The 26,238-nt window shown below is 45.9% G+C and overlaps 1 protein-coding gene across 1 annotated transcript in view; it reads left to right on the top strand.

Moving 5' to 3' along the window:
- The first annotated feature begins 669 nt into the window (after nt 1-669).
- Nucleotides 670-26,238, top strand: part of LOC138470057 (extracellular calcium-sensing receptor-like) — a 164,778-nt gene continuing 139,209 nt past the window's right edge. Inside the window, exons 1-2 of the mRNA XM_069609033.1 lie at nt 670-749; nt 3,833-4,124. Of these exons, the coding sequence (XP_069465134.1) occupies nt 670-749; nt 3,833-4,124 (372 nt within the window). The remainder of the gene's footprint in view (nt 750-3,832; nt 4,125-26,238) is intronic.

Raw genomic sequence — 26,238 nt, 5'->3', positions numbered from 1 at the left:
GAGAGGACCTGGGCCCAAGATCAGAGGGTGGCCAGGTTACCAGTGCAGTTTCAGCCAGGGGTTCAGCAGGGGAGAGGAGGAGAAAAAGCAAAAGCAAGGAGAAATGTTTTGAAGTGCTTCCAGAACCGGAGATGGTTCTCCTCAAGTTTCAGTGAGGTAGGGAGGCTATTCCAGAGGGCGGCCCCAGCCGAGGAGAGAGATCTACTGCCAACTCGTTGCTTGGAGAAGCGACTTACCCTGAGGGAGTTGGAGGTGGATGAGCGAAGAGCTCGACAAGGAAGATATTTAGGAAGAGAGAGTTGAAGGTATTGAGGCCCCAGGCCCCAGAAGGCCATGTGGACAATGCAGAGGATTTTGAACTTAATCCTCGCAGACACTGGGAGCCAGTGAAGGGACTTCAGTCCTGGAGATATATGATCGCTGGGCTTGAGGCCAAGAACATGTCTTGCAGTCCTGTTGTGAATAAGTTGCAGATGGAGAGTAGAGGCAGGCAGATTTATAAAGAGGCTGTTGCAGTAGTTCAGCCTAGAGAGAACCAGAGCTCTGGAGACAGTGAGCTTCTGGGGGAAGGAGAGGAAAGGAGGAATATCTCTGAGGAGGTGTAGCTGGTAGTGTAACTTCTTAGAGACGTCAGAGATGTGAGGAGAGAAGGAGAGTGTGGAGTCGAAGATGACCCGAAGTTTTATGGCCTCACAGGTCGGCGCAGGAAGCGGTCCAAGAGAGGCCGGCCAGAGAGTGACAGAAAAAAAGTGAGCGGGTGTGCCGATGAGGAGACTCTCAGTCTTACTGTCATTAAGGCATAGATCATTGGTAGCACACCACTCCTTGATGGAGGACAGACAGTGAGAGATGAGAGAGGGAAAAGAGGTGGCGGAGGATAGCCTGAAAATGAGCTCAGTGTCATCCACATAGCACCGGAAGCTGCAATGTGGTGGGCAAGAAGTGCCAGGTATTGGTTAAATAGCCAGGGAGAGAGGTTAGACCTCTGGGGAACAACACAGGTAGAGACAGAGATAGAGTAGAGGAAGCACTCCACTTGAACCTTGTGAAATGCCATGGCATGCAGAGAACATTAGGGGGAGTTCCACCCACTGATCAGGTCAATGTGGGCATGTATGAGAACGTTCTGCACGGCTCAAAAGAGCTTACCCGAAAACACTGACATAAGTGTAAAAATAAATGTGGTGTGGTTGAGGGTAGAGAGGATGGCAATGCTATGGTCCCTCACGTGTTTTCTGGGAGCAGCAGAAGAAGGTGACATGGTAATGCGGGTCCCTCTAAGAAGAGGAGCAACCACGAAAATATTTAAGTTGACCCAACACTAGAACAAACATGAGTGAACCTGATAGACAAGAGTTGCTTAAAAAGATGGAGGAAAATCTTTTGAGCCCCATTAACTAATAAAAATTGTTAGCAAAAGAAGGATTTTGTTCAAAATGGATGCACGAAAACTTTCCTTTCTCTTATTTTGTATGTGGTAATTTCTTTTTTCCATAATGAGAATTAGGTATTGTTGGACTAACAAAAATTTATTTAATGGAAATTGTACAGGAAAAACGCAGTTGGTGATGATAGTTACTGGATGTGGTATCCTTGAGGGCACTCAGGAATTATGTATTTATTGCAGATACGGAGCAACGTCCTTTAGTTTTCTGAAAAATGAACATGCTCAGGTTTCCAAAAATGTGAAAAATTCAATGCAATGACCTCCTCCTCCTAGTTACACATATACATCCTCAAAGTAGGCAAATTAAGGGAACTGGCCTAATTTGTAAGATAAAATAATGCGGTAGTACCTGCAATTTATAGGAGGTATGTTAACCAATAATAGTGCCAAATTTACTGAATGCATACCTGAAGAGTATGGTCATCAAAATCAGGTGTTGTTTGAAATAGCACCTGTTTTTCTTTTTTTAATTATTGCCATGCTAGTATTGAACAAGTGTATTTATTTTTTATTTTTTCTTACCTGAATTCTATCCCATATTGTCAATAATACTTAAAACTGGTAGGATTTGGGGTAGTGAGTGCTCAGAAGTGAAAAGTGCATTTCCCTTAGTTGCCTGAAATAACAACATGTGCATTAACCTTTCCAATAGCTAAGAATACGTGTTTGGGTATTAGGATTTATTTAATTATAATTTTCTATGAGCAGTTTCACTCCACTACTGAAGGTCTCAATAGTGCATTAAATTACAAAAACAAATGCACTTGGATCTGTGCACAATCTTCTAAATATGTTTATTAAATTGCAATGCTGAAAAATGTAAAAAACCACAATGATGTTGGTGCCATAATCATGCTTCCTTCCACCCCAATGGATCAAGTCATAGAAAAAGTACTCTGACTTACCCTTCACTTAATTGAAGCTCCTCATCCTTGGGACGGCATTTAACCTCAATAAACTTGGCCCCAGATACTCATCCTTTAACATTGATGGCAACCTTATTAAAATCGCTGAAGAGGTGCAAACTGTGGGTTTCTACCTAAATTCCTTCCTCACCTTTGCTAAACAGGTTATTGCCATGGCCTCGGCCACCGCATACACATGCAAGATTATCAGAGCTGGTAAACCCTTTCTTTCCAAAGATAGCTGCACCGTTCTGGCCCCGAGCCCTAATTTTGTCCAAGATGGACTATTGCAATTCATTGTACCTGGGTGCCAGCAAGCAGATTATTAACAAAATCCAAATCCTCCAGAACAATGCTCTAAGAACGGCAAAGGGCATTTCTAGAAGAGAGCATATGTCAGAGGTAAGGAGACAGAACAAATGGCTGTCCATCAGCGACACAATCTTGCTCAAAACTGTCTCTTTAACCCACAAATGCCTGAACAATGCTGCCCCTTGTTACCTTGTGGAGAGAATCGACAGAAAAACTAATAACCAACCTACGAGGACTGCCAACTCAGATTGCCTAATTGTACCTAGATTTAAATTAACTAAAGCTGGAGGGAGCAGCATCCCGGTCAAATCTGCACAGCCACGGAACTCCCCCACCCTCCCCCAATGAGGGCTGATCAAACGTTCCTTAACTTCAGACTTAATACCATTAACTGGCTCAGAGCAAATGACCACCCACCCACATTAGTGACTGGTCCTCCTCCCCTAGTATCATAGCATTACCCCCCAGATCGAACTGTATTTAACTGTATTTAGCCTCTGCAAATCCTCAAATATATTGTACATTAACTCTGTAAATTATGTAATTATATACCCCTTGTTCCAGTGTGTATGCATATATCTAGTACTCAGTTCCATAACTGTATATTACCCGTGAACTGTTTTCATAGCATTTTTGCAACCTGTGTAACTACCAGTTGAAAGTATTCATGTGCCAAGTATTCATATATGTAAATGTTGTACGTGCCTTTTTGTAACCTGTGTAACTATAAGTATTCATGTATCCCTCTGTGCCCTGATACCCCCGGGTCTGGTGCGCATTACAAATTAATAAACAAACAAACTTAAACCTGGTGCACGAGTAACACAGGAGGAGCACGTCGGTGTTACTCAGAGGGCCTAATTCACAGAAGCGTTTTATAATGGCAAAGACCCACTGGAAACTTTCTGTGAATTAGGCCCATAGTATCTTCGTTGTGAGTAGATACCCACTCTCCAGGTTTAAGTCGCGGTTGTAAGAATTATACAAGGCTTTATTGAGGTAATGCCAATTTACAACCGGGTGTGTGGGAATCAGAGTGGGGTCACTGGAGGAGGAATCTCAGCCTGCCTGTCTTAGCATTTAAGACTATTCGTATATACCTATTTACTTGCATACCTTAAAGGCTTTTATATCCTGCACTTAAATGTGAACGTCCTATCATTTCCAGACTTGGCTTATTGAATTACCAATGGCTCCAGGCCATGCTTTTCGCCATCAAGGAGGTAAATGGATACCCCAACATCTTACCCAACATCACACTGGGTTTTCGCATCTATGACTCCTGCTTGAAGAGTCAACGAGCCATGGAAGGAACTTTCTGGGCATTGACAGGGCTAGAACAACCTATTCCAAACTACACATGTCTGAAAAAGCGCACCATGGCAGGCATGGTTGGAGACGCAGGGTCATCATGCTCCATCGCCATGTCCAGAGTACTGGGTCTTTACAGACTCCCCCAGGTAGGAAATACTATTATGCTGGATTGCAAACGGAATAAAATGAAACAGCAGGATAGATCATGACAGCAAACTAAACACCTATTATAAGGCTCTGAGACATGTATGAGAATGGGTTAGTTGGCTAATGTATGATGGGGCATGAAATATTTCACTGAACCTTATCGAAATCCCAGAAATCAAGTACTAGCGGGCATCACAGTTATGGAAAGCTTTCCTTTTATAAATCAATGCAATCCTGTGGAGAACGTTGTAAAGAAAAAGGCCCTGGGCACAAGGCTAAAAAGAGTACTAGAAGAGTGTGCATAAAAATGAAGCAAACAGAAAAGCAGAAAAGAAGTGGTGGTATACAGGGTCAGTTCAAACACATTACAAAGTATCACAATTAAAAGGAGCACATTTACCTTAGCCAACATTATTCGTTTCAAACTGAAACCAAATATTCGTGATAATGTGAAAAGGTTCTCAACCTCACGCCACCTACACATATAGGTGCTTTCTCATCTGTGTTTCAGATCTCTCATTCTCATTCAGAAGGTTTAGCGGCCATAGCTGGCATCTGCAAAAATAACAACTCAACGTTTCTTACAGGAGACCTGTTGTATATCACTAATGTAAAGGACACACACGACATGCCAACAGTTATGCTGGGCTTCCCATGACTGGCTTCTATAATGTCAAAAGCCAGCTGCAGCTGGCGCGTCTGCATCACATTTGTCTCCCGCCCGTGCTCATCCCGGAATCAGCATCGGGTCCCGCGACGTCACTCAGTGGTAGGCGTGATGATGTCACAGGACTGGGGTGAATGGGCAGAAAGTGTTGCTAGGATATGTATAGTTGCTTTCAAACATGAAGGTCAAAGCAAGAGGCAGGCAGAACTGCAGAATGCTTGAAATGGAAGGCTGTCTGTAGCAGAAGATAAGCTCTGATCGGGCATTTAGGCAATAACCCATCCGATCCATGTACAAACCGGTCGTTGCCGATTGAACATGGGAGTTACAGAAACAGTTATGTGCGTATATAATATAACACCCTTTGTTCTAGCAGTGGACTGGTGAACCCTGTAGGAAGCAGGAAGACCAATTGTAGCAGGGCTGGATAGTGTATTGCAGCCATTGGGTACATATGTTGATTTTTCTCTGCAACCTATCATCCAAAAAACTAGCACTTACATTGGAGACACCACTCACGTTTTACAAATGTTCAGCCAGATAAATGACAGCCCAGAAAACATTACATTTACTATTGATGTCAAGAGTTTGTACACCTCAATCCATCATGATCTGGGAATTGAAGCCTTAGAGTGGTTTCTCCTCCACGAGTAGCATATCAAAGCATCATGTAAATTTAAACTGGTGCAACTTCATGTTTTTCCTGAAAACTCCTACTTTCACTTAAAAGACCAAATTTACCTACAGAGCTCGGGAAACTCCATGGGAGCAACCATGGCACCCACTTACTCCAACTGCTTTATGCATACATTTGAAAGAGATCATGTTTTAGACCATCCTGTTTGGCAGAACTATCTTAAGTTGCGGGTCAGGTTTATAGATTAAATGTTTGGCTTGTGGATAGGAACTATTGAAAGCCTGAAGGGATTTTTAGCCTACCTTAACACTATCGACCAGAGAATCCAATTCACGAGCAAGGTGTCTCCTAACGAGATCCATTTTTTTAGATGTAGAGAACACTGTTAAGAATGCGATAAAGAACCTTCCATTTTTCCAGATATTAAGATTCAGGAGAATTGTGAGGGATCCTGAGGATTATGACAGATTGAACAAATGGATGATAAGTTCTTAGCCAGAGGTTATAAACCCGAGGAATTCAATGTGACAAAGGAATGTGTAGCCAATATGAGAAGCGCAATAAAGTACGTAAAGAAAAAAAGCTGCCGGTTCTTGTATATGTCTAAAAATATTCAATATTCAAAACCGACAAATAAAATCAATTGTAGGCAAAAACTGGAGAGCCCTCACATGCGATGCCCGGGTACCTCTTTAAGGAACCGCCCATATTTGCATATAAAAGGAGTCCTAATTTCAAAACAGTTAAAAACAGGCATGATAAAGAGTGCACTTAAGACTACAAAAACAGGGATGTTCCCATGTGTGGGGTATATTGACCCATTCAACGTCATTGCCTCACATCACTGAGCTGCCTGTGTGCAAGAAACAGTAACCTGGCTGCGCTGGCTCCTGTGCGCACCAGGACCTAAAAACTGCTTTTGGCAGCAACAGCAGAAAAATGGCTGCACTATTTTGCCTCACACACTTCGGGCAAAATGGAACAAGGGGACATACTGAAAAATATGCCAGTGTGTTCTGAAACATATATGGAATCAAGTGAAAAGGAAAGCCTGTCATTGCCACAAAAGACAAAATCCCCTCCAAAATGAAACCGTTTTCACACTTTCAAAATGCTGCGTTGATGCCAATTTCATCTGTCATTCTTAAACCACTGTGAGTAAAAGGCCCAGTTAAAACCAACTCTCAGAGGAATCAAAAGCAACTTCATTGTCACTCGCACGGGAAACACACATTTATTTCTTGACAAAATGTATCCAGGTGCAGCAGTTCAAAGAGACTTTTTACGCTCTGAGCCAGGTCAAGGAGAACTGTACTTTAGATAAGAGTCCTGCTGCAAGAAAAATTACTACAGCTGCCAAGACAGTGGCAATCTGGGGAGCTGAAAACCAAATTAAAGTAATAAATGAAACATTTTAAAACACATAGGGCCTCATTACGACTTTGGAGGTAGCCATGGTGCTATTAGCGTAAGAGTGCAGAATGGGTTTAACGGCGCTGGCACCATTTCCTGCGCCGTTAACCCATTCCACACTAGTCGTAATGAGGCCCATAGAATGGAGTTGCAAGCTCTCTGAAACCTGTAATTTCAGTTGCCAGCTATAAAACTCCTCCTAGGAAGGGAGATACACCCTAAATCCAGGACACTTAGGTGCGAAGTACCAGCGTGAAAAACTTTGAATGTGATAGGACAATGACAGTTCACATGCTCATCAGCCATTCGTTTTTGCTCCAGGCTTGATCAATAGCAGTCCTGGGACACTCACCTGTCAAGGGTGAAAGGCAATAAAACATTCAATTAAGAGAGAGGCCCCTGATCTTGCTTGGAAGAAACTGCCAGTAGGTGTTAGCTGGGAAGAAAAAAATGACAGACAATGATTACCATTTGTCTTAAGACTATTTTATAAAGAACTTTTAAAAAACGTATATCTCAGATGTCACAATAGGTAAAAATGTGGAATTTTCACAGCGTAAAAGTGGAATTGTGGGCTGTGTTTGAAAACTTGGTAGAATGTCGTGGCACACTCTGGACAGAAATGGTGATATATGTTATATTACAAGAAAAGCATCCATGGTGCAAATGTCAAATTTTGTAAATACATCCCTGGGGACAATTTGCATCTGTGTATAAAATTGGGGAATTGTGGGCCAAATCTTTAATGTATAAAATTACCAAAATGTGTCAGAAAGATGAAAGACGAAACAAGGTCGCACAGACTGGTGGTTTGGACTAAATTTTGCTGCGCAAAATATGTACAAAATATGTAACCTGTGTATCTGATTTACTAAGAGGTGGCAACTGCATAAATATCTGTTTTTGGCAAAATCGGATTTTCAGTAAAGGAAATGTGCGAGTTTCTAGATACAGTAGAAATCACCTCATAAACATGACATCACTTTTCTGATATCCAAACAATTGTGAGCAAGGCAGAGACTATGCCCTTGCCCAATCCTATTGTTTGGGGTGTGGGTAGTGAAGCCTGCCCCTGCCATATACTGTAATGATGTCATCTGGCATTATAAATAAGGGCCCCTGACACACACTGATTCTTGATTCCTACGCCGGTGACCTGTTCCTGTCTGTTCCTGTCTTCATCTTGCATCTATCCATCTAAAGTTGAGGAAGCATCCTGAATTTACCTGGTGTGCTGCCACTCACTGATATCCTGCTATCCTGATGCCCTATGGGATCCAGTAACCAGAACTGCCAGTCCAGAAGAACTATCCTTTGGTATCCAGTCCCTGCCCAGCTGAATTTGCCCCGCTGAGTTTGTCCGGCTGCCATGTGTTAGACCAGATCCATGTGGTGATCCAGAGCACTGACTGTCCAAAACCCAAACTAAAAGTGGACAGTGAGTATCAATAGGAACCATAGAAACATAGTAAACCTTGCATTGCTTTGTTCCACCCCAATCTCTAAGTCATCCAATCCTTATCCTGATAACTGTAATATTGTCGCAATCATTCTTGAAACCCTGCCTTTGATTCCTTGCACTACTGCTAACTTCTTTATTGATTTTGTCTTGTGAAATACTAAACCTTTAGTCCTCCCTCAGGTGATCGGACTGGGTCCGCCAGGGTGGGCGCAGAGGTGCTAGGATTGTTTCTGCGGATCAACTCCGGAGCTTACTGAGTCTCAAGCTGGTAGCCTAGCCTGAATGCCCTAGCATAAAGTAAAACTGTCCTTGTCAAAATTGATTTCTGTGCCTTTATCGTACCTTTATTTTTCCAAAAACGCACCTCACTAGATCTAGCATAACTCACTCAATTTAACAGCTAGGATCCATAGCTACACCCCAAAACCGTATCCAGATTTACAATATTTCACCCCCTTTTTATTAAAAACTGTTTGGTCAATTTCAGGCGGGAATGAGCATTTTTGCAAAGTTTTACACATGTTATTTTTACTATCAATTGTTTTAACTCTTCCATTCATTTTTGAATTATATGCTTTTGCTCAATCTATTGCTTATGATTGCTTGTAACTTTCGAGCGTTGCTCCTGTAGAGAATTGTACTTATTTAAGGATTTTTGCACACATTCATTGTTTTATTCAGTCATTTCTGAGTGTCATTTTAACCTTGCAAGGGTTCAAATCAATTCTTTTTTCTTGTTTGGGGAGGGAAGGTTGGATTTGAATTTGGTTTCTTATTCCTCATTCCTGATTACCTGCTGCTTCCTTATATCTATTTAGAATTGCTTATTTGTGAGGGGGCGCTGTTGAGCAGACCCAAAATGGCTGCCTAGCTGCAGAGCTCCGTGAAGCGTGGAACTTAATCTGGCCTCATCAGCGGTCCACCCTACTGCCATCACCATACAACTTGCTGGGCTGCTGCCTAACTCTTACTGCCTGCCCTGCTCGAGCCTCGTATTGAATCGGGCTCCGGGAGGCCTGCTACATCCTCCTCAAGTTTGCGGCCTGACCACACAGGCACTCCCTGGCGCTGCCGCGGGCCTGACAGCGGACCTTCCCAGCGGGAGCCCCGCCCCAGTTCATCAGTGGGCTCAGGCGTGCCTACCCGCCTGCCGGCCCTCGGCGCCCAGCTGCTGGATTCCTACATGCGCTGGGGAGTGAGTCTCCCCCTTCCCTTAGGGTCGCGGCCCCTCTTGCATCCGGCCGTGAGTCGCGGAGGCTTTGACCCCCATCTGCCGCTCATTCGGGCCACCTCTTATACCCATGCTGCAGTGCTGCTGCCTGGCCTTCTATCAGCCTGCCGGCTGTACGTAGTGGACTGGGACTACGCCGGGGCCTCGGGTGCTGCTGTGCGTGGCCCCGGGGCTGAAGGACATGCCCTGCGCTCTGGGATCCGTGCGCATTTAGAACAGGTGAGGAGCTGGGGGAGGCGGTGTTGATCTCTCTCACTTGTGGCACCAAAGTGGGTGCCTTTCCACCGCGGGTGTCCCCCCTGCACACTCTGGACTGTGCCAACTACCGCTTAAGCCCAATCTCGCCTGCATGGTGGTGGCCTCTCATCTACACTCTCTCACTCCTCTTGGGATCGCCTGGACACCCTTGACACCTTGGCCACGACCAACTCACCCAGTGGCCATCATGCAGCCCCCCTGCCTTTGGCCCGGTGGCATACAGCTATAGGCGCCCCTGACTCGCGTGGATGCTGTGCATGTCCCAACCCGCCCGCTGGGGGTCCCTCAGCGACACCATCTCTCCAACATTGTACTGTCGAGCTGTCAGGCGACCCACTCAATGCCGAGGGCTGCATCACCAACTATCCTAATTGCACCATCACCAAGTGACATTAATAGCAAGTGTTGGGCTGTCTCTTACTCCTGGCTCCCCCGTTGGGTGCTGAATCTGGCATAGCACACCTGCATCCTGTACAACTCCAGGTCCGAACCTATGGGCCCCCCAATCACAACAGCAATGTCTAATAGATCCAGAGGGGCCAAAAAGGTGGGCGCCATGGACAAATTTGCAAAAGCCACCCCTCGTGCGGAGGCTGAGCCTGCGTCATCCGTCCAGGAGGACCCTGAACACAAGCCCTCCTCCAGTGCAGTTACTCCGGATCTCACCACGATGATGGAATCCATGGCCAAGAATTTTGCCTCCTTCCACGAAAAGCTTGACGACATTAACGCCAATGTGGCATCCCTCAAATTGCGTGTCGCCCAGGCGGGAACCAGAATCACGGAGGCCGAAAATCGTATTGGGGCAAATGACGATAGTCTACACTTGCTGCAGGACACAGTGGCCACTTTGACCTGAGACATGAAAACTGTAGAGGCGAAATGTGATGATCTTGAATCCTGCTCATGCAGGAACAACCTTCGTATTGTTGAGGTTCCTGAGAATGCCCTCAAGGGGCATATGGAACTGGCTGTCGAGACTCTTCTTAAAGACCTCCTGGGCGACCCTGTCCTGTCACAATTCTTTATGGTCGAGCGAGCTCACCGGGCCCTATCACCACGCCCCAAGCCGGGGGACTTCCCCATGCCTATAATTGCCAGGATCCTCAATTATAGGGATAGAGATCTCATCCTCCGCCTGGCCTGCGAGAAAGGGGACCTCCGCCTTGACTCACACACCATTCGTATATTCCCCGACTTTTCCGTTGGGGTACAACAGGAGAGACGCCAGTTCCTTGGAGTCAAGAAACTACTACGAGAACGCAACGTCCCCTATGAAATCCTTTTTCCGGCCCGGCTCAAGATCACCTTCATGGAAAAACTGGACTTTTTCACTGCCCCAGAGGAAGCCGTGAAATTCATAGAGTCTCAGATACCACCGCACAATGTGAACGAAGACCTTGAGCCAATGACTGAACCCCACTTATTCTGTAATCATGTAGCCTAGTCATTATTGCTTGTTCCTTAAAAAAGCAATAATAATTAATGTGCTGATGGTAACAACACTCCACTGTCTCAATTACGCATACACATTTGGTATTCGAAACAACCACGCCTGGCGAGTGCCCCTTTCGAGGCTGTCTGCGGTCCCTCCCCTATCACCGCAGGTCTGTCCTCAGTCACTCACGTCGGACCTCGCATTTGCTCTATTGCCGACTAGCCTGCTGTGGGACAAGGTGATAAGTATGCGTTCTAATGTTTCATATAATGCTTGGTACTCTATGTTATCCGTGTTTGTCTTAGTTCCACCTCACGGCAACAGCGCACCCCACTGCGAGTGCAATGTTTATTTTTGTTACACTATTGTTGGGTTTTGTCCCCGGTTGGGCCACTAGCGAATTGGATCCATGTTGGGGATCCGCCGCTGACCCCGCTTTGTGGGGGATTTTGGTTCTATAGGGAGGGGGTAGGGTGGACACATTACCCACAAGGATGGGGTGGTGCGGGTGTGGGGGAGGGTATGTGCTGGGAACTGTTATTGGAAATGGCAGAGGCAGATTTGCACATTGCACTGCATCGGGGCACACGCATGGTGGTGAATCACACAGTGAATATATCATACAGCAACAATGGTGGGATGTACCTTAGACCCCTAGAATGCCTACTATAGTAATGTCCTGGAACACCCGGGGCCTAAGCAATTACACTAAGGCCCGTAGAGTCATGACCTACAACAACAGACATGGATGCAAAATACTATACTTACAGGAGACACACGCTATGGGCCCCCTCACAAAGTGTATGGCACCATCCTGGGCCCCAATAGATATTTCATGTCGTACTCTACAAGGGCCAGGGGGGTCCTCATGATGATTCACAAGTCACTCAAGTTTGTACTGCACCGAAGCTACATTGACACGGAGGGGAGATATGTCATACTACACTGCGCGATAGCCAATAGGGAATACCTCCTGGTGAATACCTACGGGCCTAATGTAGACTCGTCTGATTTTATGGATCTGGTGGTATCCATCCTGCTGGGCTATGTGGGGGTACAGATCATTTGGGGTGGGGATATGAATTTCATCTTAGAGGCTACCCTGGACAGGACTGGTACGGCCCCTAGACGGCTGTCTGGTGCGTCACGTAGGCTGCTAGCTCACTGCACAACCCTCGATATTCATGATGTATGGAGGAGACTACACCCACATACACGAGAATATACCTACTACTCCTCAGTTCACAAATGTTCCTCTAGAATAGACAAGTTGAATGATGGGTAGAGTGGTGGACACATGTATACTTGCCTGCACGCTGTCGGACCATGCTCCGGTCCTGCTTTCTCTGTACCTGGGTGCCCCCCCGCCTACCATCAACACGTGGCGATTTAAGTCGGCTGCCCTTCAGGATATTGTATTTAAGGCAGGCATCCTCGCTGACATCCAGTCCTACATTGAACACAACACACCCCAATCCACCATGATGGGAATTCAATGGGACGCCTTCAAGGCATTTATCAGGGGAATGGCCATTTCCAGGGAGGCGGGGGTCCTTAAAACTATCAGAGCAGCCCTCAGCCGGTCGGAAGCTAGATTACACAAACTAGAACAGGCGCACCCAGCATCAGTTGACCCTGCTGTCCTCTCCCAGATTAGTGAAGAGTTGCAATCATTTAATGAACTGGCCACAAGGGAGGTACAGTCCTTTAGCCGCCCCCAGGCAGCCCGGAAGTATGGAGAAGGTGATAGACCCGGCAAAACACTAGCCGCTTTGACAAGGGGAGAGTGGGGCCATAACCAGATCACTTGTGTTAGGGATAAACGGGGGGCAATGCAATGGTGTGACCAACCGATATTGGACGTCTTCACAGACTTCTACATGGAGCTATACTCCCAACCTCCTGAACACAGTGAATCCCATATGAGAGACCTCCTTGAGCAAAATCCCAAGACCTGTGTTTCCCCTGCAACCAGAGACCAACTGGACTCTCCAATTCTATTGGATGAAATTGTTGAGGCCATATCCGGTCTCCCTAAGGACAAGTCACCGGGCCCCAATGGGCTTACGGCTGAATTTTATCATGAGCATGTTGCCCTCCTGGCCCCTAAACTCCTTGAGGTATGGGACAAGGCAATCCAGTTGGGTACTCTCCCTCCCACTTTGCGCGAGGCTGCCATCACTGTACTACTCAAACCCGGCAAACCTGGCGATGAATGCGGGTCGTATAGACCCCTCTCGCTGATGAACCTAGATACCAACATTTTCGCTAAAGTAATTGCCAACCACTTTCTTCCAGTCATGACATATATGGTACACGATGATCAATCAGGGTTTGTGCCTGGGAGATCCACATCCCATAATATTAGAAGACTCCTCAATGTCATGGCCTGAATTGTCCAAGGCGCCAAGGCAGTTGCGGTCACGCTTGATGCCCAGAAGGCGTTCGACATGGTGTCCTGGAGGTATATGTGGCTGGTACTGGAAACCATGGGCATTGGACCTAACATGATTGGATATATTAAACTACTTTACAACTCACCAGTGGCCAGGGTTCAAGTCAACTCCCAGACGTCTGGCCTAATCCCACTCTTCAGAGGCACCCGACAGGGTTGCCCATTCTCCCCGATTCTGTTCGCCCTGGCGATAGAGCCAATGGAGGATCACGTTAGGGCACACCACTCACACAAAGGGATACTGCTGAAAGATGTTCCTGAAATCATTTCACTCTATGCCGATGACATACTAATATTCATTAGAGACCCCACCAGTAACCTCGATCCAATACTACGGGACATCACTCGCATAGGCACACACTCTGGATTCACTATAAATTACACTACAGCCAAGCTCTTTCTCCTCACCAGGTCCACTCCACAACCTGCCACTGAATACCCCTTGCATTGGTCCCCTGAAGGGGTTAAGTACTTAGGGGTGCAGGTATCCCTGACCAAAGAAACACTACTAGCTGACAACTACTTGGCAGCGACACAACAAGCTGAAGCAAAAATGGAGCGATGGCGCCCCCTCCCATTATCGCTGGCCGGCAGACTCTCACTTGTCAAGATGGTACTACTCCCCAAGCAACTATACATATTTTGTAATGTCCCCATTTGGCCAGGAAAGAAATACTTTGCAAGACTGCACAAGGCTTGTGTGCGGTTCTTATGGCACTCTGGGGCGGTACGGAAAAAATGGTCTGACATGACATCCCCCTATGATAGAGGAGGGTTCACTGCCCCTGACATGATGCAGTATTGGATCGCTGCTCAGGCACAATTCGCCTCCTATTGGTACCCTGGCCTTCCTCCTCACCCCCATGTTAAATTGGAAGCTCTGGCGGCTGCGAACATCAATGTCATGTCACTAATATTGCACCGGCAATATGAGCCAGACTCCCCTATTGGCCCGGTGCATACTACTGTACACACCTGGAGTTAAATGTTCAAGTCCTGTGCCAAACACCACCCGTACTATAAGTGGCTCCCTGCCTTGCGATTCCCCGGGCTGGAACCCACACATGACATGGGCCTGGTGCATCATTGGGAGACCCTGGGGTACCTCGCCCTAACAGATGGGCGATTCATTACGCCACAAACTTGGAGATCGGGCCATTCTGGTTCGGCTCTGGAACTTCTGCAATATTATAGACTCTTTGCTGCCTTTCGCGCCGCCTGGCCTGGCTTCCCCAATGAACCCCCAGAGTCTCCCGGGATTGCTTACATTGCCAACTCGGGTGGAGCCCGTGAGATGGTCTATTCGCTATACAGGATATTGCTACTGGGTACCTCGACCCAACCCTCCAGGGCCCGGGATGACTGGGCGACCGAACTGGAACTGGAACTCACGGACCACCTGTGGGGGAAGATGTGTTCACATACTAGCAGAGTTTCCCATAACTTTCGCTATCGCACCATTCAGTACAAATTACTTAACAGGCTGTACTATACTCCATACAAGATCTCCAGGTTCGCTCGAACCACCTCACAACTCTACCCTCGCTGTGGTGCGGAAGACGCTCGTCACTTACACATGTTCTGGGGGTGCCCCGATGCTTACAGAATTCTGGGGTAAGATCCTGGAGACACTCACTGAGATCTGTGATACTCCAGTTGGCCCAGACCCAATGGGAGCTCTGTTTGGGGTGTGGCAGACTGATGGAACTAAATGTATGGCCACATTTTTGAATGTGGGCTTCATTGTGGCTAAGAAATGTATTCTACAGGACTGGAAGAGCCCCTCTCCCCCCTCATTCCAGAAATGGCTAAACCTACTTACCTGGTCTCGTAATTGTGAGGAAAAATTTCTTAATACGATCCCAGCGTGATCTCGCCCCAAGAACATTTGGACTGCCTTCAACTGTTATCTCCACGGTCTAGATGAGATCTCCACAGGGGAGGAGTCATCCCAAACCCTGCATTGAAGCGTTGCACCATTTCTGATGTGCCGTGATGCCACTACTTTTCACCTGCTTTTCTATTTCTGTTGTATTACCGCTGATTTGATACATGTATTGTTTGAATGTATTACTCACCCTGATGTATGTGTTTGCTATATGCCTTTGCCAACAAAAATAAAATATTTAAAAAAAAAGAATTGGTATTTGTGGGTTGAGGAATATTGCAGGAGGACATCCTAGCTTGAGTCCTATCTTTCCCAAAATTAAAAAGTGTCTCTATTCTCTGGTGTTTTCTATCTGTGTTGCTAAAGGGTTCATTTAAGTGCATTGCCTACATTCCTATTGCATTATCACCCCATTGGTGTTTGCTGCCCCATATATTAAAAGTGTGGGATTTTCTTGAATTTCTAAATAAATAAATAAATATTACCTTAACCTACCATCCTGGTTCCTGGTCCATTGTGACCCGGGGTATTTGAAAAGGGGGTGTGTGATATAAGTGGTGTATCTCTCAAATATTGAACCTATATGTAACAAAATAAGCATTTCAGTTGTGCGCTGGCTACTAGGCTGACACCAGGGTGTATCGCCTGATTGAAATCCTTAACACATGTATGCAATGCATGAACTGCAGTTTGTCACTAAAGGTAATATTTTACACCACCTCAAGGTCAGGCGACGTGTGATACCAGTAAAGTGTTCTACACAATTAGAGAACCATGTTGCATTTACTATGTGGGCCAAGCAAAGAGATCATGTAAGCAGTGATGAAATGAACATCGATCATGTACATGCACCAAAAATAGGAACTGGATTGAAAAGAATCATGACATTCCACAAATTCGAAGTCAGGTTGTGGAAGCAGTAACCAGAATGGGTCCACATAAAGATCTGGCTAACAGACTCAACCAACGTGAGACATACTGGATCGAAAGACTAGATAGAATGGTACTCTGTGGGATCAATGAGGAGTTTGACTATGTGTTTCCTGTAATGACTCTAAATCAGCACGTCATTTTGCAATTTGACCCTTCCTTGTTTTCCTTACTGTGACCGAGTGTTTTTATTTAGAGAAATCTGGATTCTCTACATGTATTGCACAGAGTACATCATGGATGTGTTATTAATCTTACCCTATGTATTGCACAGAGTACATCATGTGTTATGAACCTGTATTTTTAACCATGTACAGCATAGTTAAGACTCTCTCTCAGTTAATCCCACGTGTGATGCTTTAAATGAAGTTTTGCATTCCAACAGAGTCAATATTAACGAGATGCCTGTCCATTTCTTATAGTAAGGTCAGCAATTGAATGTATCTATGCGTCAATGGTATTGCTCACATTTAAACTGCCCGGTCCTCAATTACCTTATTACAACTTACAATATTATATACCCAGATATATGATTTTGGAAATATTCATGTTTATGTTTAATTCATCATTTTATTTCAGCAGTGCACGTGACGTGTTGACCAGCTCGCTGCTACTTCAAATGGTGAAATATTATATACACACATAACTGTTTCTGCAACACCCCTGTTCATGTGAGGCTTATTGTTTTACTTTAACCGTGCATGTAATGTGTTCACTTGCTCACTGCTAGCAGATTGCACTCTAGTGTGACTAATGACTAAGTAGAAGAGGAGTTTATTTACGTTAAATAGGCAACGGCCGATTTTTACATGGATCGAATGGGTAAATGCTTACATGCGCGATCAGCGCAAATCTTCCACTACAATTTCAAACGTCCCGCAGTGCTGCCTGAACTCTTGCTTTAATCTTCATGTTTGAAAACAGCTATACGTATCCTAGCAACACTTTTTGGCCGTTCACCCCAGTCCTTTGATGACATCACGCTTGCCAGCGCGGGATGTCACAGGACCCGATGCTCATTCCAGGATGAGCATAAACTGGCTTTTGACATTATAGAAGCCAGTAATGCTAAGTTCAGCAGAACAGGTGGCTTGCCCTGTGTGTCCTTTACATTAATGATCTACACCAGTGTTGCATATTGAAACACATGTTTGTATGCATGCACAAGCCTCGTACTGGCTTGCGCATGCAGGTTTAATAAAGCAGAACCCGAGGACTTCATTAGCCGCCGGGACCCTGAAGCATACAGACGTATCTGCGTATTCTTTACCGTATGTACGAGAGTGTGTGTGGATGGGCGGCCTGGGTCTATAGTAGTAACATTGATGACAAGGGAAGTCACTGGTGAGGGGAAGGTGGTTTATTGGGACAGCGTCCCTTATTGACAAAGGATCTATCTGACGCCCGCACAGTGCCGATCCCGACATGGCTCTAGCAGCCACCATTTAGAATTTTGCTACAATGTTTGCGGCCCTCACAGGTGCTTGTGCGCCGGTCGGATGCACTATTGAACAATTTTTGGACAATCCACAGCTATCCCAGCATGGATAGCTGTGGCTAGAGAAAGAACAGAAAGGAAAACGAAACTGGGCACTGTCCAGGACACTGATCTTACTAACTCATGAATTTGGGCCCAGCAGTGAGACAATTTTGAGTGTGGATGTTCCCAAGAGGTGTCAGCGATGACTAGACAGCACATCCACAGCCTGAGTGCGCGGCTGCATCCAGGGAGTGACAGGCTTGCAGCCTCATACTCCAAGGAGAGGTGCTTGTGCGGTCTGACAAGATGGGCGAACAAGAAGATGCTTCTATTGCCCCAGCGCCAGTGCCACGCAGACAGCAAGGAACATAAGCACCCATGCCGGAATTCGACCTGTCTGGGCCCCCATTCAAGCTGGGCCCCAAATGGTTATTATGGGTGAAGAAATTAGAAATGTTCTTCAGATCCACTGGCGAAACTGAGGACAATGCCAAGGTGGCAACCATGCTGTACTTGGCAGGATCGGAGGTGCATCGCATCTTTGAGTCATTGAACTCATATGCGACAACCTATGCAGCAGTCAAGACTGCCCTACAGAATTACTTTTTACCCCTGGCAAATGTGGACTATGACAGGTTTGTCATGTGTGCGGAGAGACAGTCGAGTGAAGAGACATTGGACGAATTCTGTGGTAGGCTGAGGCAGTTGGCTAGCACATGCAGGTGGGAAAATGAAGAAGGCATGATACGCAACCAACTTCTTCAAGGATGCAGCTCGTGGAAGCTGAGAAGACAGGTAATCCGCGAGCCTGGCCTGACGCTGACCCAAATCTTGGACATGGGGCGAGCGTACGAACTGGCGGAGAGTAGAGGGGCCCGTATGGAAGCAACGGTCCGCCCGGGGAGAAGTGAAGAAGCCTTTGCAGTAGGCCGTACAGCAACCCAAAAACAACGGTGGACTCTGAAAAAAAAGGAAGATATCAGAAATCAGATCACCCGCATCCCTGTCAATATTGCAGCTATGATCTCCCTCATGCTGGTGAATGCCCAGCAAAAACAAGAGTATGTGGTTGATGCAGGGTATCAGGACATTACGGAAGGGTATGCAGGGCAGCCGTACCGGTTGCTGCCTCCAGAGGTCCGGCAAGGGTTGGCAGTGGCACTCCGAGAAAGTCAAAGTAAGTCACTGCAGTTGAGCAAGGCCTACAGGAATTGGACATCGCAGAAGAAGAGGAAGAGGAGGAAGAAGTGTTCTTCATCTCCAACATAGCATCTGGCATACGAAAGCGACGTCAACCCACCTGTGTGGTCAGCATCAGAGCAATGCCAACGCCGGTACTCATAGACACTGGAGCATCAGTGTGTGTCCTAGTTGCGGGGCATTATGAAGCTCTACCGGGCCCACCGGCGCTTGAAGAAACAAAGGCTAGAATATAAACCTTCGGAGGGGACACGCCTTTACCACTTAGAGGGGCATTTATATCAACTGTCACTCACGGACAAAACTCAATTAAAGCCAGATTCTTTGTTACGGAAGTAAGCCCCCATTCGTTACTCAGCTGTGTCAGTGTATCTGACAGACATGGAACACATCATGGAGCGATATGCAGATGTTTTCAGAGGCATAGGTAAATTAAAAGGGGAACCCATACGCCTTCATATCGACGAGTTGGTGAGACCAACGGCATTAAAACACAGGAGGATTCCATTCCCCCTGAGGGCGCAAGTTGAGAATGAGCTACAGGCTCTTGTGGATATGGACATTATTGAAAGAGTCGAGGGTCCGACTCCCTGGGTCTCACCAATTGTGGTAGCAGCAAAGCCCAAGCAGACAGGGGCTGTGCGCATATGCGTAGACATGAGGCTGCCCAACAGGGCAATCTGCCGAGAGCGTCACTTAACACCCATGCTGGATGATATTGTAGGCGAACTTCAAAGTGCCAGGGTGTTTTCTAAACTGGACCTCCGCTCAGGATACCATCAGCTAGAGCTGCACCCTGAATCCTGCTATATCACGACTTTTACAACACACGAGGGCTGTATCAGATCCATAGATTAAGCTTCAGCATCTTGTCAGCTGCCAAAGTCTTCCAAAATGTGATTCGGGGCACCCTCGCGCAACTAAATGCGTGATAAATTTAAGCGACAAAATCTTGGTGTTTGCTTCATCCTAGGCAGAACACATGAAAAGGCTGGAAAGAACTCTAGATAGAATCAATAGCCTGGGCCTTACGTTATACAAAGGCAAATGTGAGTTCTTTAAGGATCGGATAGAATTTTTGGGATTTAGATTCCATGCTGGTGGCATGTCCCCTGACCCAGAGAAAGTGCGGGACATCTGAGAAACATCTCCTCCAGAGTCACCATCAGAGGTCAGGAGTTTTCTGGGGATGGTGAACTATTGTGGGCGGTTCATCCGCGGTCTGGCATCGCTGTCAGAGCCATTGAGTGATGAAGTCTGGGAATGGTGCACCAAAGAACAAAAAGCATTTGAGGACATCAAGGCAGCGCTGACGGGCAGTGAGACAATGGCCTACTTTGATCCAGAGAAGGAGTCAGAAATAGGAGTAGATGCCAGCCCAGTAGGTTTGGGCGCGTTGCTGCTACAGGCGGAAACACAGGGACAGATGCACCCAATTGCGTATGCCAGTAAGGCGCTATCTGTCAGAGAAAAGTGATACTCACAAATTGAAATAGAGGTGCTGGCCATCCTATGGGGATGTAAACACTTCTGCCTGTATATTCTGGGAAAGCCTGTGGTTGCAGTTACGGACCACAATCCACTGATCCCCATTATGGCTGGCAGATCAACCAAGCCTCTTCCTCAGATAGAGTGGTGGAGGCTGTCCCTGATAGAATATGGGGTGAAACTACAATATAGGCCCGGTACCAACAACCCTGCAGACTATTTGTCTCGCCACCCGAGGTCAGGTCTACACAAGAGAAGCTGGTAGTGATCGAATGTGTCGAAATGGTCCACCATGTGGTTGAGGCAGCAATTCCTGTGGCACTAACGATCCAGGAACTGGTAGATGTGTCCAGAACAGATGAGGTATTTCAGGTCATTGAAGCAGCCATGGACAGCGCAGACTGGAAGGGGGTACTGGCCAATAAAACCAGAAGAGAGAAGGGTGCCCACAGGACATGCAAGCATTGTGTCAGGCCTGGAATGATCTCTCGAGGTCAGAAGAAGGGCTGATGCTGACAGGGCGCCAGATTGTCATACCTCGCACACTGGTGGCAAAAGTGTTGGACCTTGCCCACAAGGGACACCAGGGTGCGGCCAAGACTAAGGCATGCTTACGGGCCAAGGTGTGGTTCCTGAACCTAGATGAGAGGGTAGAAGAGTATGTGCATCAGTGCATTCCATGTCAAGCAGCCAGTCCGGCAGAAAGGGGGCCTCAAATACAGTCCATGGAAAGGAGTGAACAACCGTGGGGCACAGTGCACACGGACCTCGGGTCCACAGGTCAGAGCACTTGCTTCCTGGTGGTGGTGGGCCAGTGGTCCCGATACCCCGAAATTGAGCTGGTGGAGTCAACAGCATGCGACCACACCATACTGGCTCTGTAGAAAATCTTTGCAACCCATGGGTTTCCGTATGAACTGTGCTCAGACAATGGTCCCCCATTTCAGGACCAACAATTTGCAAAGTATAATGAGGACTGGGGAAGACGACATTGAAAAGTGACTCCCTTTGGCCAAGAGCCAATGGAGAGGCTGAAAGGTTCATGCGAACACTAAACAAAGTGTTCAGAATATCTCTGAATGGAGGAGGTGAGCTACGAAAGAATCTGTTTGAATTCCTCCAGGAGTACAGGTCAACTCCTCATCAGGCCACCAGAGTGGCGCCTGCGTAAGCACTGTTCTAACGCTGCCCCAGAGGTCTCATACCTGAGGTAGAGGGAAGAGAAACCAGGACCATTGACAATGACCGAGTAGGAGAGAAGCGGCAGGCGCAGAATGAGAAGGAGAGCGCCCGGAGAAACCTACAAAAGCCTATCATTTTGGTAGGAGACACGGTGCTGGTGCGCAACCGACATCCAGAGGGTAAAATATCCCTTAAATACGAGCCCCAACTCATGGATGTAACCCATGTGAAGGGATCCATGGTCACTGCGGCAGATGGACGTGGAACTGTCATGAGAAACGTGTCCTATTTCAAGAAGATCGAGGCCCGTCAATCCGTAGGAGGCCATGGGGACAATGAGCCAGAGGAAACGAGTGCCAGCCGGACACCCGAAATTGGCGATGGTGAAGGTGACCCTCCACTAGTGGACTCTCCACGTCCGGCCCAGGACACCATCAGGAGATACCCGAGCAGGGAGGCGAGGAGGTGTCCAGCCCGATTCCAAGATTATATAATGGAGACCGATCCCTGAAAGGCAGGGATGGTGATAGTTAACTCACGTTGAGTTGTTGCATTATGTTTTATTAATGTTCCGTTTTTCGTTTAAAGAAAAGGAGGAATGTTGCATATTGAAACGCATGTTTGTACGCATGCAGGTTTAATAAAGCAGAACCCGAGGGCTTCATTAGCCGCCGGGACCCTGAAGCATACAGATGTATCTGCGTATTCTTTACCGTATGTGCGAGATTGTGTGTGGATGGGCAGCCTGGGTCTATACCAGTAACAACTAGGTCACCTGTAAGAAACATTGTGTTGTTATTTTTGTAGATGCCGGAGGTTTGAAACATAGTTGAGAAAGCACCCATATATGGGGGTAGAGTGACGTTACACATAATCACGAATATTCGGTTTCACTTTGCATTTCAGTTTGAAACGAAGAATGTTGGCTATGGTAAATGTGTTCCTTTTAATTGTGATACTTTGTAACTTGTTTGATTTTACGCTGTATACTAAAACTACTTTTTTGTTTAATTGTTGCCTTTTTTACGCACAATGGTGATTGTTTAATTTTGACTATATATAGTGTATCATTCACAAATCAAGGGTTCTGCCCTGACGATGGATATTTTCCGAAACGCATAGGCATTATATGAACCCTTATGTAGCACTGCCTCATTTTTGCACATACATTAAAACAAACTGTGTCATATATTGGTAGTTTAATAGACTTTTTTGAATCTATGAGAATTAATAGAATATTTTAAACAGGAAACAAGGTTTGTCCTCATTCTTCATGGGCAAGGGAAGATGAGGGGGGTGAGTAGCCATTCAGTCTCCTAAGTCCTTCTGAAGGTCACTCTTGATCTTGTCATGGGCTGTAGCTAATTTATTACAGAATGCTGTTGGATGTCTTCACAGTCTTGATCATTAGGATGTATAGTTAGGGAGAGAGCTTTGGGTTTTTCAAGCAATTTCAGGATCTTGAATAGTTTCTTTGAGTTATTATTGGCTCCAGAAATGTTTTTGTTGAAGAAATTCTTCTTCGCGTGACAATCTCATGTTTGTATGAGAGTTTGAGGGTCCTCCATTCAGATTTATTAACTACCATTGGTTGTTTGAGCCACTGTTGTTCAGCTCATCTTTTCTCGTTCCTAAGAGTAGAGAGGTCAGTAGTGTACCATTTGTTGTGATTGGCGCTTTCCCTCACTAGTTTTTTCTTGAAGGTGACTATATTATTTAGCTTTTTGGTCAGTACTTTGTTGTACATTATGGGGTGTCTGAGTTAGAGGTATTAGTCCTTATGTCATGGATACAGGCCTGAAGATGTGGGACAGCTACTTTCTTGAAGTTACGGCTTTGTACCTCTTGGGTCGAATTTGACATAGGTCTGGAGATATTACGTAAACTTATGGAAAAACTAGCTGGGGTACCAGGCGTTGCCCGTGTCCTGGTCGAGTGGTGTCTCATGTGCCCTGGAGGATGTTGCTCTTGTCCTCTTCTCTGCAAGTCTTGCTTCAGTTTCCTATGATGTCTCATGTGCCCTGGAGGATGTTGCTCTTGTCCTCATGTCAGAAAGTCTTGCTTCATTTTGCTCTGGCATCTCATTTGCCCCAGAGAAAGTTGCTCTTGCCCTTTGGTCAGCAAGTCATGCTGCTGTTTGTTGTTGTTTTTCAGAAGCTCATGACATTGATTTCTGATTTGTATCAGATGATGATTTTCCAAGTGATTGCCGTTTTTTGGGCAGCATGTTTCAGTCACTCAATGGCTTCAGCACATTTGAAAAAGTGTCCAGGAAAGATTGATTGATTGTGTTATCTTCTTGTGAATGAACTTAAGTAAACTCTAACCTTGCCATTTTCCATATTCGAGTGGCACGATACAAAAACATATTTTTTTAATTCCCTTTAAAGATGCTTTAATAAACACTTTCAAACTGTATACAGTATTAATCCATTTCGAAGGAATAACCAACACATCGAACATTTTTCTTCTGACACATTTCAAAATGTTGCCTCCTTCTATTACCTACTGTAGTGAATCTGGCATGAGCATCAGTAAATGGGTGTGTCTCAGGCGTTAAGGGTGTTAACCCCTTAACGCCTGATTACGAGTTCCCTTTGCGAGACCCGACCTTAACGCCTGCTTTTAGTAGGCGTTAAAGTAGGGTGCCGCAAAGGGACCTTGGTGCTAAGTACGGTGCCGCAATTTGCGGCACCGTACTTAGCGCCTTCCCCATTCCCATTGAACCCTATGGGGCAAAAATGGGAATGGGGAAGGGCCCATGGTGAATGGGGAATTACCGCCCGCCAACCTTGGAATGGGGCGGTAATTCCGCCATTCACCATGGCGGACCCCGGCATGGACCATGGTGCTAATAGCACCATGGTTTAGCGCTGGGGTCGTAATGAGGCCCATAGACTACAATCTTGCCCAAGGCAAAAGAGGAATCCATGCATCATTTGGTAGACGTGGGTTCAATGGTGTGAATTTCTATAGCCGGACAAACATACACATACATATATTCCGCTTTATATATATAGATTGATGAAACCATGGTCAAACCATATGCAGGGAATGATATACTTTATTTCAAGATTAACGTTTTTAGATATGACGCTAGGATGTTTCAATGATATACTTTATTTCAAGATTAACGTTTTTAGATATGACGCTAGGATGTTTCCATACACGTATGTTGGTTCATGTTTCTGGACCTGAAAGTCCATTTTTTTTAGTAACCTTTCCAATGCTACTGCTTCCTTGTCTTTTGGGTTATTATACCATCTATTGAGGTTGCTCGCTAACATTGTCGATCGGTTGGGGCCTCTAGTAGTTTTTCAGGATCTGAATGATGTCTTCATTGACATTTACCATCTCATTTGGTGGTCTGTATATGATGATTAAGTTAAGGAAACTGCAGGGACTGGGTGTAATCTTAAGGTGGAGGATCGTGCAGTTGTCACAATTGCTAGTGCATTAAATAAATCGAAATTTGGCAGTGATGGCAACTCCACCCTCATGAACTTACTCCCTATTCTTGCAAATAATGTAGTAGCCTTTTGGGACTTCTAGTTCGATTATGGGACCACTTGTGTCTGTGATCGAGGTTTCTGACAAGTAAAGAATATCTAAGTTATTTGGTAGGATATGATCATGGATATTTAAGGCTTGCAGAGTGACCTGGTATTGAGAAGGGTAATGTGTATGTCACAATCGTCAATCAGATTTATTACTGGCTCAATAGGGACATGAATGACCACAATTTTGTCAGGTAATGCGGTCAGCTGACATTACTGTTAGTTAGGGCTTTAGCGCATAAGGGAAGAGGTTGTGCAAGGGGGTTATTCCTAGATCTACCTGATTACTAGTGTATTTTTGAAAAATTTGAGTGGTATCGATAGCTTCTTGGATAGAATAGTTCAGGTCTGCCAGGGGAGTATATCCTCTGGGAATGGCATCTGGAGCAGGCTAATTGCATTTTACCTAAGATGCTAGCAAAGGAATATCAATAGAGTTGACCTCAAGAGGGCTTATAGGGTTTTCGTACGATGTCATAACTAGAGGAGTCTTTAAACTGAAAGTTTTCATTTCAGCCGGGTTCTTCGGTGGGTTATTGTTCACTTTCAGAAGTAAATATTTGTTGACAATTGCAAGGCATGCCGCTTTTTGGACACTTAGTAATAGATGAGTTCGACTGAGTGACCCATAATGTGTCTGGTTTGTATACAGATACATTCTTGTGTGCGGGCATAGAGTAGCCTGATTAACTTTCAGGACTAACTACAGCGTGATGTGAAATCGTGGTGTAAGGAGACCAATGAGGTGCTCAGACCTCCTATGTGTTCAAAGTTGCTTCAGTGTACCAAGTCGGTGGCTGTAACATGTACATGGAAGGAGGCTATCA

The sequence above is a fragment of the Ambystoma mexicanum genome, chromosome 1p, assembly GCF_040938575.1.
Source record: "Ambystoma mexicanum isolate Mex_15411 chromosome 1p, UKY_AmexF1_1, whole genome shotgun sequence".
NCBI classification, from domain to species: Eukaryota; Metazoa; Chordata; class Amphibia; order Caudata; family Ambystomatidae; genus Ambystoma; species Ambystoma mexicanum.
Note: the sequence above shows the minus strand (reverse complement) of the source record. Positions and strands in the feature narration are given on the sequence as shown.